The sequence below is a fragment of the Oryx dammah genome, unplaced genomic scaffold (assembly GCF_014754425.2).
Source record: "Oryx dammah isolate SB20612 unplaced genomic scaffold, SCBI_Odam_1.1 HiC_scaffold_3, whole genome shotgun sequence".
In the NCBI taxonomy this organism is placed as follows: domain Eukaryota; kingdom Metazoa; phylum Chordata; class Mammalia; order Artiodactyla; family Bovidae; genus Oryx; species Oryx dammah.
In genome coordinates this window covers 35,477,772-35,492,685 of record NW_024070187.1, presented here as the reverse complement: position 1 = coordinate 35,492,685, position 14,914 = coordinate 35,477,772, and the positions used below count along the sequence as shown (strand labels likewise).

The 14,914-nt window shown below is 42.2% G+C and overlaps 1 protein-coding gene across 10 annotated transcripts in view; it reads right to left on the bottom strand.

The window, feature by feature from the left end:
• The window catches only part of FAM13A (family with sequence similarity 13 member A), a 338,407-nt gene that overhangs the window by 21,299 nt on the left and 302,194 nt on the right, over positions 1-14,914 (bottom strand). For all 10 annotated transcript variants that reach the window (XM_040237865.1, XM_040237862.1, XM_040237866.1 and 7 more), the window contains 6 exons: positions 13,854-14,001; positions 5,176-5,389; positions 4,568-4,706; positions 3,758-3,839; positions 2,685-2,905; positions 1,955-2,038 (listed from right to left, as the gene is read on the bottom strand). In XM_040237865.1, the coding sequence (XP_040093799.1) occupies positions 1,955-2,038; positions 2,685-2,905; positions 3,758-3,839; positions 4,568-4,706; positions 5,176-5,389; positions 13,854-14,001 (888 nt within the window). The remainder of the gene's footprint in view (positions 1-1,954; positions 2,039-2,684; positions 2,906-3,757; positions 3,840-4,567; positions 4,707-5,175; positions 5,390-13,853; positions 14,002-14,914) is intronic.

Below are 14,914 nucleotides of genomic sequence, written 5' to 3'. Positions count from 1 at the left end.
AGGAGCCTGCCGGGCTATAGTCCATGGGGTTGCAAAGATTCCGACACGTCTGAGCGACTCAGCACACACTGAGAGCCTACTGCCTGCTGACTGCCACAGTCCAGGCAGGAGGAGAGACTGTGCTCAACTCGGAGCAACAAATACCACGGCACACAGCCCCCTGCTCCAGCAACAAGGTGAAGACTAGAACACAGCTGACAGTCTTTAAAGGAGTCTATCACTGTCATATCCTGAATCCATATAATGAAAAGAAGGAAGACACACAGGCCCCACCTCCTTGATGGAGGCCTGCCTGGGGGCTGTGAGGAGATTGACACCGAAAGGCGCTGAGTCTTTAGTGGAGAAGGAGTTTCTCCTCTCTGTTAGAAGAGGATTAGTTCTATCTCTGCAAGTTCTGAATATCCCGGAAGAGAAGGACGGAGTTTCACAATACATCTGAGCTCCAGAGCATTTACTGTTTGGTTCAATGCCTTTAAAAAAAAATCCAAGACAACAGTTGGCTTGAAACATGACCATTATCCCAGAGTGCCAGTATTTTTCCATTGTAGGGACAGGCCAGCAAAATCAATCATCAACTCCAGCTTTTTTTTTTTTTTAATTTAAATCTAATAAATTCAGAATCAAAATAGCAGGTAGGCTCATTAGACAGATAACTGGACACATGTTCTGCACCAGGTCTCATGCTAGATGCTGAGGTCCAGGTTTACCGTTAGGTAAAAAAAAACTCAGAATCCCTGCTCTCACAGATCTTGTAGTCCAGTGCTCTATTCTCCAAATTTCTTCACCTAAAAGAGCATATTTGTGATGCAAAGACTCTCTCTATTGCATAGCTATGACTGAGACTGGAAAAGAGGTCTATGCATTTTGGTGATATAAAAATCCATCTGTAAATATAAACTTCCTGCTTCTTTACACCTGCTTTTAAGAACTTGTGTTGTTGGGTTCTTGACAACATTCTTAACAGAAGGTTACTAAGAGTCACTGACAAGGAGATCAGATTATGAGTTCCCTTAGGAACAGAGCAGAGGCCTGTTGAGCTACTGTCTCCCCCAGGACTAACAGCAACCAGACGATAAATGTGCTTGCTGAATAACAAATTGCCTCAAACACTTCTAAAGCCACATTCTAGATTCCTCTCGGTTTTAGTTCTGCATGGCAGCTGAAACTTCTCAGCAAACATGGGTTGCAAACTGCACTGAAGAGAAACTGAATTTTAGGGCAGATCACTCGAGCTCAGCACCTTCCTTTTATGGATAAGAACGCCTAGAGCTAGTGATGACAACTTACTGGGGCGGACTCAGGGGCAGGCATGTTTCTTCACTCTAGGCTTCTGTGTACCAATTCATACCTCCCTCCACTATTTTCTACTCGAAGCAGGACACTAGAGACTACATTTTACTTGCAAATGGATTTTTCTTTGGAACTTAATTAAATTTAGCACTTACTAGATAGTGGAACTCTTATCAAAGGTTTAGGCTTCAAAAAGCTCAGTTCCGGTGAAAATATATAGTAATCTAAGTATCTGGACACCTCAATTGCAAAATACTGAACACAGAAGATCCACTTTAAAGCCTGGTAATTTACCCCAGTCAGAAAATTCAGTACTGATGAACCTATTTGCAGGGCAGGAATCGAGATACAGACGTAGAGAATGAACTTGTGGACCCAGTCGGGGAAGGAGAAGGTGAGATGAACTGAGAGGCTAGCACTGACACATATAAACTACCATGTCTAAACCAGATGGCTAGTGGGAAGCTACTGCATAACACAGGGAGCTCAGCCTGATGTTCTGTGACAACCTAGGGGGTGGGAAGAGGGGGCAGGTGGAAGGAAGGCTCAAGAGACAGGGGCCGATTCATGTTGTACGGCAGGCAGAAGCTAACACAACATTGTGAAGCAATTATACTCCAATAAAAAAATAACTTAAAAGAGAAAATTCAGTGCATTCACATACCGGCCGTCCATGAATGCTTTCATAATATAACAGAGCTTTCTGCAGGGCCACTTTCTCATTAGCAATCTGGTCTTTGGTCATATCCTGTATAAACACAAGGAGAAACGAGAGCGGGGAAAACATTTGTGAACATCGCAACTGCTTTATTTAGTTAAACAAGTTTCCCAAAGTAAGGTTAAAAAGAATGTTTACCCAACAGCTCGCCCTAGCTTCATCCAAAGCTAGGAATTAGCTGTTCCTGATGTGCAGCTAGAAACACAGCACAGCAGAATCATCACCTACGAGTACTGCTTTCTCCCATGTGGTGGCAAAGGCATGCTGGACTGAGGTCAGCAAGGCTGTGAGGTGCACGGGGCTTAGCCTAATGGCTCCGGCGATGAATACGGTTACAGGATACACATTCCCAAAGGCTTGCCTCTAATCCTCCTACCTCAGAGAGTCACCAAACTGTCTCTTAACTGAAACAACTCCATTCTGCAACCTGTACAACAGGATTTCCTGCTCTCCATTTGCAGTTCAAACCAAAGGACTTATAGTTAAAAAGCACTCTGAGCTGGTTTCATCTGCTTCTTTGGAGTCTCAATGTGTGGAAGGGGAGGGTCCGGGAGCTATAAAAAGGTGTCAGTCATCACCCTCCCCACTGGGACCCCAGGGCATGCCCTGCCACCCTACCACAGTGACTGGAATGCTTTGGGATTAGCAGTTTCTCGGGCTCATCACAGAATCACACCTTAATGTCTTCTGGACGGCTGGTCTCTGCCCGCTTCTCCTGGAGCTTCCTCTGGATGGATTCCAGTGTGGCCTCTACGCTAGGCTTTACGGCTTTATCCACCAGCTCTTGCTTTTTCTCATCTTCTTTTTCTAGTTGGGAGCCGAAACTCTTGGGGAGTGTGTTGCTTCGCTGCCGCATCCTGGGGGGTAGGTCCTCCTCTGATATCTTCAGTTTGGACTCTAGGAGAAAAGATTTGGGGGTGGAGACATATGGGAATTGACGTCTGCTGAACCCAGATTGTTTTTCTTGCTGTTAACAGGTGCTTAGTCCTGTCTTTTTTCCCCCCGCAGAAAGCATCTAATTATATTATTAGCTGAAATCCCTGGGTTATTATTTCTTAAACTTAAGAAAATGATAATGTTTTCCTGTATTATCTGGCATGGTTTCCTAACCCTAATTCCTGAGAAAGCTTTAGTTCTTTAACATCCATGCTTTAGCCGCACCAGTCTGTGGGCTGTTCTCAGAACGAGGCTGACGTTTTCCCACACTGAATCCCATAGCATTTACAGGTATTTGCAGGTCTAGCACCCAAATGTTGGCCAACCTTTTCCATATGATGTATATACCTCATTTTGGAATTATTTTCACTTTGTATTCTATTCCTTTGTTTACGTGATTCTGTGTCCTAAAAGACAGCAAGCTCTGGGAGGGACAGGGACCAAATTCTTTTCATAAGCTATTTGTGTCTACATCTTCTCCTAACTCCATAGCAAATAACACCTTGGATTAAATAGGTTCTTAAAAAGTGTTGAATTGAAACCATCATTCTTAGTTACTTAGGGGGGAAAAAAACCAAAACAACCCTGCAGAATTTTCAGCATCTTTTATCTGGGTTTCCCTGTGATGGAGGTCATGGGAAGATACAGAGAAAGTGTGCCCTGCATGCCAAGGGTCCTGGGAGTCAGCTTCGAGGAACCTGTCTTTCCTGGGCAATTTGAGTGGTAAGTGGCTCTCAGAGCACAGTGAGATCACAGCTTCTGTGCTTGGCTTGTTCTCTGAAGACCTTGACATAGGTCTAGAGCTTTCCCTACCTTTAAGTTGTTTCCGGAATTTGGCAAGGTCGTTTGTCCATTTCAGAACCTCTGGGTTGGCTGCTTTGTCACTGTGGGAAGGCTGCAAAAAGGAAATGGAGAGTAAATGTTTTGGAATTGGGGTGGGAGACAGAAGAGTTTGATGATCAGTTTGTTTTAAACAGCAAGGGAAAGCTGAGTTCCACTGGAATAATAAATGAACTGTGATTAATCAGAGCAACTTCACGGGTGGAATTCCATTATCCTTCTTTATATCTGGTTATTTTTGATGCTTTCAAAGAAGTCCTCAGAGACAAAATGCTGGCTCGTTAGGGTCATGGGCTTCCATGAGTCTATGACCTCTTTTCCATTATCTGCAGGGTTCACCCTGTCAGCCTAACAAGATAGAAAGCAGTGGGGTCTATGATATTTTACACAACAACCACTGTGAAAAAATGTCTTTTTGTTATTCTTATAGGAAACACTAAGGATAGAGCTGAGAGAAGAATAAGGTCAGTACCAGTTAAATTTTAGAAGATAATTCTGAGTTAAGTTTTAGCCAAACAAAATACTTCACTTAATGATTTTCCCCATTTCCGATCACTGATCAATTTACGAGACAAATGCGAATGCCTTCAATTCATTTGTAAGGATACACTGTGCAAGGAAAATGCGGATACACCATAATGGAGTTATCAGGGTTTACTGCCCAGCGTTACTGCCTTCCATGACTCCCCACAAAGCTCCCTGCACTGTCCCCACTTCTCTGAGTAGTCGATGCACTGACATGTCGTGTCGGGGGAGGGTCCAGAAAAGCCAGTGAGCACTCACTCTGTACTTCCGCTCTTCTTCAAATCTGTCTTCAAATTTCCGGATCTTCTTCTTAAGGCTCTGAATCCTTCGAGTGAGCTGGGCAGGAGTCAGGTCCTCTTGCTCATCCTCGTAGGAGCCCAGAGAGGAGCTCCGGCGCCTGCGAGGGGCACAGGGTGGGGGTCAGCTTCCCAGGAGCGGTCACTGCCTGCTGGGAGGGGCTCGCGTGGAAGGGGTGTGGTGTGGAGGGCGTGCTTATGCTCTCAAATAAAAGAGAGTGGACTGCGATTACATTTTGTGACCTTGAGCTCTGAATGTCCTGCCTTTTAAACATGTCCAGTCTTCTCCAGCTCACCTTTGCACCGGGCAGAGCTAGGGCTGAAATGTGCACAGTGGACTTCACAGCTAAATTTGAGAGAGCTTTGGAAAGGGGGCACCAACGGAGATTCGGTCGGTGATGCTGTAGTAGGGTCACAGGTCATGTGTAAAGTTACAACAAAGCCTGTGCACTTGGATGGAGATATACTTATAACCTAGCTAAAACCATGACTAGCCCTGGGTAACATTCCTCTCCCTTTTAAAGTTACACGGATGGAACCTCTGTGCCTCAGCAACACAAAGAAACACACCTCATGAAAGGGTGGGAATTGGGGGGAGAAGGAGGGACTTCCGTGTCGTCCAGGTACTGCCGGCTCTGCCCGTAAGCGTAGAAGCGGGGGGACAGCATGGGGTCGCTGTCCTCCTCCAGGAGCTGCCGAATCAGGCGCCCGGCCTGCGGGGAGAGGCGCGCTTCATCAGCGTCCACGCTCTCCTGTTGCCACGAGGAGAAGGCAGGGATAGGCTCTGGAAAAGAACAGGGGCAAGAGGGCAAAATTGTTCTTTAAAGCACACCTGTTTCCCAAGTTTTCTGAATGCATTAGGAGGCACTGGACGGTCTCACATTTTACTTATTAGCTCATTTGTTTGGCCGCGCCACCTGGCAATCAGGTTCTTGGTTCCCCGAAGGGATTGAACCTGTGTTCCCTGCAGTGGAAGCATGGAGTCCTAACCACTGGACCACCAGGGAATTCCCAGTTTCACATTTTAGGTCGAAGGTTCTGACTCAAGATGCTATGCCCTGACCTGAATCAGTGAATCTATCTGACACCCATCATCTACTCTCTCATCTCCATCTTCACTTGCTTTCAAAAGTCAATGTGCTAGGGCTGCCCTGAGGAAAAGCCACTAAAGTGAGCTTCCAACTTTCCTGGAAGATCCCTGAGGAGCACTTCTCCGCCTGAGGGCGCTATGGAACAGAAACGCCTAAATGTCTGTGAGCAAGGGGTTTGGCATCATGGCTGGGCATCCTTCACTGATGCAACTAGGGAATCGGGTTAAGGAATCGCATTCGTCTTGGGAGAGTCCATTGATTCAGGTTGCGCCTCTGCTGAGGTCATTCAGCAAGCTGTTTTGTGTGGTTTTGCTTTAGCGTGTTGGGATTTAGCATGTCTAAAATGCATGGTCTGTATTTGGAACTTTTAGAGGCTACTTAAGTTGGATGGCATCATTAATTCAGTGGACATGAGTTTAAGCAAACTCCGAGAGACAGTGAAGGACAGGGAAGCCTGGTGTGCTGCAGTTTATGAGGTCGTAAAGAGATAGACATGACTGAGTGACTGAACAACAACATCAGACTGTAGTTAAAGTAAGAAATATGCATAAAAATAGTCAAAAATAAAAAAGAATAAGTCAGTATGAATTATTTTAGACAATCTTGAAGAAAAAAACAGAGCACAAAATCCTGATTTTTCTCTTTGTGAGGGAATAGGATGGCATTTATTTTTACTGCAAGACGTACCTTCGTGTGTTCTTTTCCTCATTAAAAAAACCCTATCTAACATATTTTAAGGATAGATCTCAGATGATGTATGGTATTTCATTGGTAATACTTTCTTCATTTATAAAAGGTTATGTCTTAAATACCCTTGTGGATATTGTAATTTACACAAGGCTGGAATTTGGCCATGATCTTAAATTCTGGGATTCCCTCAGTTTGAATCATGGAACAATTGTCCCTTCAGCTATCAAAGTAGTTCTAAAATCCACAAAATCATCTTAAACAAGGGCTTACTTAGTATTTTCCTTAAAAAGTCATACTGTAATCATAGAACATTAAAGCTGGTTGAAACTTCATACAACAAAGAATCCAGTGACTTTTCAACTGTGGCTGCACATCAGAGGAAAATATAAATAACTCCTAACATACTTCCCTGATGGCTCAGGTGGGAAAGAACGCGCCTGCAATGCAGAAGACCCTAGTTTGATTCCTGGGTCGGGAAGATCCACTGGAGAAGGGATAGGCTACCCACTCCAATATTCCTGGGCTTCCCCTGTGGCTCAGCTGTTAAAGAATCCACCTGCAATGTGGGAGATCTGGGTTCGACCCCTGGGTTGGAAGATTCCCCTGGAGAAGGGAAAAGCTACCCACTCCAGTATTCTGGCCTGGAGAATTTCATGGACTGTATAGTCCATGGGGTCACAAAGGGTTGAACATGACTGAATGACTTTCACTTTTTTCTTTTCTAACATACAGGTCTCACACCACCCAAATAGACAGAATTTGTAGGTGAGGGTCCAGATATGTGAGACACAAACACAGAGTCTTTAAAAAGCTTCTCAAGTGATCATAATTCAGTCAGGTTTGAGAACTACTGCTTTGATTCAACAATTACAGATAAGGAAACTGAAACTCAAGGAATCCAAGAGCAGATACCTAATCAGTGATAAGAGTTGGATCTAGAAACTCAAGTCTCCTGCCCTCCTGGACACTGCTTCAATTTAGAATGTGCCAGGCGCTTCAGGAACAAGGATGACTATCTTAAAAATGTTAAGATCCCACAGTGTAGTAAGACTTAAGCACGTTAATTAAAAAAAAAATTAACCTCATGTGGAATGAAGTCCATGGGGTCTCAAAATTGAAAGATAATCAAGTCATCTTATAACACAGATGACAATATAAATACTTTAAACAATCAAAGCATATTAAAGACAGAGTCCTGCCTACTGAGTCTCAAAGAGTGGCAGAGAATAGACCTGGCTCCAGCAGGAGACAAAACAGGAGTTATTCCATCATCTGTACTGATGCGGTTGGCTGGCTCCTCCTAAGTGGCGGGGCTTAGATATGAGCAGTTTGGAACTGTCGACAAGAAAAAGTGAAAGTAACTGAGAAGTGAGGGGAGATGAGGGAAGCAGAGGGTGAGTGGAAAGTAATCCCTAGAAAAATAATAAGAATGTAATGTGCAGTTGCAGAAAATGGAATTATTAAAGCGACCAGATGACACCTATTTCATAGGACAGCAGTAATTTTCCATAAGGACTAAAATCAATGGAGCCAGGACAGGGAAAGGGTTAAGATGGCTTGAACAGTCCAGCTGAAGGCAGCGGTAAAGGAGCATAACACCCAGGGGAAGGCTTTGATGGTTCACAGGGACAAGGGGCACAGGGAAAACAAAGTCTGATGTTGATGCTGGCATGCTGCTGTGCTGGCTAGTCTGCACATCAAACCTTAGTTTGAAAGGTGTCATTTTAGGTCCTGAAGTACGTTAATCTGTTCGAATCTAGCAGAATAGCTCTTAAAATATAGTACAACTAATCTCTGAGTTTTGAACTATGTGGTCTTTATGTACCATTTCGGCAAAACACAGTACGTGTTTGTGACCATTAACCAAGTGTGTCTCCGGTAAAAAATAAACTGTGATCCTGAGTTAACTACAAAATACTAATCACGGAACTGAACTGTGCTTGTTCGATGCTTTGTGACTAACATGGGGCCATCCGTCAGACTGCCTTTTTGTTAATGCAGCCATCTTCGGGGCCTCTGTTCTTGATCCATCACTCCACTGACAAGAAGCCCAGATATGCCCTGTTCCTGGTGTCACCAGTGGTATATATGAAGTACACAGCTAAAGAAATTCTTGCTAATGGGTGGCACTGTCTCTTGAATTCATTTTTAAATTTTTACTGTATGATTCTGTTTCTTTTTTAATGGAAGCATAGCTGATTTAGAATGTTGTGTTAATTTCAGGTGTATAGCAAGTAACTTAATTACATATATATGTAATATTTTTTCTTTTTCCATTATAGGTTATTACAAGATATTGAATACAATTTCCTGTGCTATATAGTAGATCCTGGTTGTTTGTCTATTTTATATACAGTAGTTTGTATCTGTTAATCCCAAACTCCTACTAATTTATTCTTCCCTATCCCCTTTTCCTTTTGATAACCGTAAGTTTGTTTTCTGTTTGTGAGTCTATTTCTATTTTATAAACAAGTTCTTTTGAATCATTTTTTCAGATTCCATATATAAGTGGTTTGTCTTTCTCTGTCTGATGTTTCTCTTAGTATGATAATCTCTAAGAGATTTGTTACTTTAAAAAAGAGAAATATAATAGCATTGAGAATTTCAACATTAACAAAGTAAAAATAAATACTTCATCATTAGCTTCAGGTAGAACAGAAGTGAAGTTTTTCACCTATGCATCCGGAAATGCTTATATGATTTCTCTCTCTCTTTTCTCTTTCCTTTAATTCTATACAGTCTTACAACTTAGGGCTCCTATTCAAAAGAGTTACATAATTATACATAGTTCAATATAATGAAAGATTCAGTAAGACCAACTGTTCCTCTGTTTTGAAATATTCTAAGAATACAAGGCTATCTCATGTTTGTTTTTTTTTTTTAAATCTCATGTTTTGATAATTGGTGCTCAAATAGAATAACAAGACTGAACTGAGAAGAACAATACAGTCCATGATAGTATGTCCTATGCATTACCTACCTGCATAGAGAGCCAATTTGAGGATGTGTTCACTGACAATTCTCAATTGTGGGCTTGGGAAATAATTTACATTTAACCAGTAATTCTAGAGCAATGAAACAGACAAGGATATTGCAAGATAATTATTCAAAGGGACAAGAGAAAAGATTTGAGGCTTCAAATTAGATTTTCATCTTAAAGGAGTCCGTAAAACAAAAGTGTTGCCCTCTCTGGACCTGAATTCCCTGGATATGGTGGTTTTGATTTTAGCCGTGTGTCTGGTCGAAAAGAACTCTGGACATAAGTATGGCACGTCTATTAAAAATTAATCTGCCAGGTTAGCTGACATCCCAGCAGGTCAGAAATAATAAGAGAAAAAAGCTGTATGCTTGCTACCTAAGTAACAAATAAGAATAGGTCCCTGGGGAGCTCCAGCTCAGATACTACAGCACACACGGAAATAAAGGAGATTCACTGCGGGAGGAGAGAACGCAGCTCTGGCTGATGCTAATGCGATCACCGGGACGCAGCTCCTCTCTGCATTAGCTGGCTGGATCCATTTACTACACAAAAGAAAACGAGCTACTGAGATGATTTTTCTCTAAGAAATCTGCACAGAATTAAGGGAGCTGATGTTCTCTGTGTCTCATTTCTAACTGCGTATGTGTTACTCAGTGTCATTCCTACTTGGCGTGATGTCATACAGTCTTCCAAGGCGGCTACCCAGTAGTGCCGGAGGTACAATTACATCCCAGATACAGGGACATGGAAACCCTATTGGTGGGGGGTCTTTACTGGGAAAATCCTTTCATAAAACTTTCCTTAGAATTCCAAAATGTAACCTGAGAACGACTGTTCTGTTAAATTGTTCCAACAGTCTCACCACAAACTACCAGAACCTTATTAGCCAGCTTCATCAATCCAAAATAACACATAGTGTCTATCACATGGTTGTGCTGAGCACTCTGTGTGTGTTGGCTCATATAATCCCTGCAACAAACATACTAAGTAGATACTACTACAGCTGTGCTGTGCTGTGCTGTGCTGTGCTCAGCTGTTTCAGTCCTGCCCGACTCTCTGCAACCCTATGGACTGCAGCCCACCAGGTTCCTCTGTCCATGGGATTATCCTAGTAAGAATACTGGAGTGGGTTGCCATTTCCTCCTCCAGGGGATCTTCCTGATTCAGGGACTGAATCCACATCTCTGGCAACTCCTGGATTGGCAGGCGGATTCTCTACCACAGAGCCACCCAAGAAGCCCCTACTATTTGTTATTATGTACTATGTCTCCTATTGAGACCTGCTGACTAACTCGACCACAAAGCTAGTTAAGTGGTAGAGCCAGAATTTGAACTCTCCATGTGTCTGCCTCTTAACTATCATAGTCCACTGCCTGCTACGATACTGAACTAGCATTGCTTAAAAGAGGCATTTAGGTGGAAGTCAGGAGACTTGGTGATCTTAAATCATCATTTTGCCTCTTTTAGCCTCAACTTTCTTAGCTGTATAATGTGAGGGTTCAGCTGTAAGATCTTTAAGAGTCCTCGCTTCTCTAGTACTTTTTAAAGAGAATTTCCTGCCCACAGTTATTTTTGATAAGCAGTAAGTGATGAATAAGATATCTGAAGTACTTTATATCCTTTAAAATGTTCTATAAAACTTGATTTCACCAGGACAAATCTAATAGAGTAGCTGAGTATTTACATCTCAGTACTTCCACAAGGGTGTCCTAAATCAACATGCATTGGCTGATTATGGACATTTTAATTATGAAACTTTCAAGGGTTTTAAATAACTAAGACAGTTCATTTGATTTGGGTGTTCACTTAATTTTGGAGAGTGCAAACTCTAATAATAGTGATGAAATGATGCTTTCACGTGGAAAGATCAAATAATATGCCCTAATACACAGCTATACATAAAGGAAACAAGAGCAAGCGTGTATTACTCATCTGTCAATGAGTGGGACTGGACTCGGATCCTCCATTCACTTTGAGAGGGTTCCACTCTGAGTAGTCTGTGGAACTTATTAACAGCTTCATTTTTCTTTTTATTTTCCCAGTACCATATGCTTCAGAAGCCACAGAACATCATTTTCACGGGAAAGCATACCACTGTAGTGGCCAGGACCCGCAGGTTGCCCATTGAGTACTCTCTCACCTGACAGTCTCTTATTCTACATGTATGAGAGAGCATGAGCCATGGCGTGGGGATGGAGAGCAAGCAAACAAATCAGGAAGAGTTGGCTACATTACATGGGGGTCCGGAGACTACGGATGGAGCCTTATAGATGGATACTGGTTCATATGGTCTTGGTAACTATTACTTTTTTATATATTTTGTTGTACTGGTTGCACAGTTTAAATTAGTACAAAGTTTATTCCTTCCTGGGGATTGACCATTTTGTTTTTCACTAAACCTATAGAAAAAGGTGATATTTCAGTGGCTTAAATGATTGCTCTCAGCTTAACTATCCTTCATGCAAAATATTCCTTTATTTGGACTATACTTACAGCTGTATTACTGCTAAAATGTAACTTGGACACTTAAAATAAATAAATAAAAATAAATATACTGAAAACACTAAACAAACAATCAAAACAATCTTGAAATGAAACCATGTAGATTTTTAAGGTATGCGAGTTCAATGACAATGCAGTAACTGGCATAAAGAAAAAGTTAAAACAAGTCATTTTATAAATTATATGGATAACACAATCCTAATAAAATGTACTTTTTCTTGGCATAAGCTTTAAAAATTTCACCCAGCTTCCCAATACAAAATGTTATTTCCCTCATATTATTATCTGGCAGAAAGTTTTTAATATAAAGTAATGAAACAGTTCTAATTACAAGTTAGCTTTCAACCAGTCTGGAGAGATTATTTCTGCTTTATATTTAGCCTCTTTAAGTGTGTTGGAAGGGACTATAAATTCATGATTAAAAAAAAAAATCCAACACCTGAGTCTGCTTCAAAAGGAGGAGACTCTACTAGCCCCTTTCCTGGATAAATAAATCATCAAGATAATGTGGCCAATTTGAATTCTGACCAAAAAATCCTAGAGCTTTTAATCTAGAGCTGTATGTTAATGATATAAGGAGACCATATTTCTGAAGCCCAAACAGAGCATTTGTTTTGGCTACTGCTTTTTTTCTTTTTTTCAGTTTGGGCAACAGTGGCTACCATGGGACCTTGGCGGGGTAGGCTGTTTTTAATGTATGAATTAAGAGCACACCTGATTATTTCAAAGTACACAAAAGAACAACAACAAATACTACCCTGGAATGTATCACTTAAAATAAAAAACCTTGAATTTCTCCCCCCAGTGGATAGCTGGGAAGATCTGACCAAAATCTCAGATTCACCACCTAATTACATGAAAAAAAAAAATAAATAAAAGGAATGTGTTTCTTAGATTGCAAAGAGGGAAAATCAGAATAAAAAACATTTTGATTTCATTTCACTGAAGCCCTGGATTTGAGAATTATCATGGTGCTACTGTTTTTCACCTTGTGGTCTTCTTAGATCATCTTAAGATCATTAACATAATGAATACTTTTTGGTTTAAAAAAAAAGAGGCGGGGGCAGAAGACAAGCAAACTTAGGTGCTTTTGAAAAAGACTGACTTTTAATTTTAATAATTGTGATTCTTTAAGTCATTGTGTTAACTCAGGCCACGGCTCTGAACTCAGGAGCACAATTTCTCCCTCTCTCTACCTTCAGACACACAGACTGTCCAGAGGCAGATGGGCACTTATTATGGAGACACTCTGATATGTGTCTGGATGCAGACATATGGATCATGGAAGAACAGCAGCTTGAGAGAACTACTGCAGATCCTCCCTGAAATACAGGTTTGACAAGATGAGGATACCCTCTTCTGCAGAGATAAATGTCTAACATTTCTGTCAAAGATCTCTAGGAAAACCAGTCTCGAGAACTACATTATAGGCTTTCAATACGAAGCACTTTTATTCAGTGTTCTCTTTGATAAGCAGATTCTTTATGTTTGCTAACCTGGATTTTAAAAATTTATCCATAAAAACAGACATGGAAGCAAAGCAAATCAAAGTATTCTTCTTGAAAAATGGGAAGGAGATTTAATGAGGAAGGTAGAGGGTCGGCATGTAGCAGGGGGAAGGTCAGTAACACTGACAGCGAATCCAAAATGCACACCAGTTTTGTGTTACTCAGCTTGGTACTCCTAGAAGGGAAATGCACTCACATCTCAGCACTCCTGGTAAGTCAGAAAGAAAAAAAAAGGGCTGCAAGGAGACACTAGAATAAAGGGCAAGCACATTTTCCTTCTTAGATTGCAATCACTCCTGGCAACACCGAATGTGACACATTCCTATGTCAGGGGAAGGATTTTCGGTCATTTAGAAATGTGGCTACTTCTGCACACAGAGCTCTCGCTCTCACCCACGCACCCAACATGCTTCTCCTTTCTGCTAATTTACGTGTGACTCTCCAGTATTAAATCATCCGAATATCCGATGGCCTTACCTTCCCAGCTCTTCTGGTCACACAGTGCAGTCAGGTCCAGCTCAGGCACTTCGGACACAAAGCTCTCCTGCTGGTCATCAGCATCCGGAGTCCTCTGCAGCTTGCTGTCAGGCAGGCTGGGATGCTCCTGGATCTTCATTGTGGGGTTCTGCGACAACAGCACAACGTCCTCAAATCTCTACTGTTCACCAAGACCCAAAAACGTCTGCAGCAATTCCACTCCTGCTGAACAAAACCTCCCAAGCCACGGCTGCTGGTGTCCCCGGCACTAAAACCAAAATCATAGCCTGATGCCCCCTGGATGCTAGCTGGTCACTTGTATGCAGCAAGCAACTGCCCATCTGTGCGCCTTTAACTTTTCTTCTGAGAGAAAGACAAGATCATTTCCGAGGGCTGTTCTTCCTGATAACTGCTGGCAGCTGACAGACTGGGTGATAACTGACTGGGGCCAGGAAGGAGGGAAAAGGAGTTTGTGTTTCCTTAAAGGAGTATGGCTCTCCAGACTGTAAATAACAACCCAAAACTCAGCTACCGTTGTTGCTAAGGCTGTAGCAGCAACATGGTGTCTCTCTCACGCAGCCTTCTCTGCCCCTTAGGTAAACAGTCCTGCAGGGCCAGGAGCAGAGGCTGTGCACACGCGTGCTCTCCTGCTGGCCCTGCAGGCTTAGAGCAATTAAGCGGGGCTAGCTGCACATTCCCAGATTTCCTGTGACTGTTTTCACCACAGTGTGGGGAGAACAGACTATTTATGGAGGAGCTCTGGGTATTCAAGCATTGTTGCGCAAATTCAAACAGCACGGGTGGTGGTGGTGGAGGGGGTGGCTTGCTAGCTACCAGCTAGCAGTAAGGAATACGGACTCTGGAAATGAGCCAAAATTACACAGGGAGCATGACTTTTTTTATTTTTTAAAGTAAAAAGCCAAGAGCTGGCAAGTCAGCAAGGCATAATTTATATCTTACAAATATGCAACTGTCATTTCTTTTCCTACTATTCATCTACTCTGAATAGTAAATACTCAGCTACCCTTGGTTTTATTTACTGGTGGCACCTGCATCAGGCG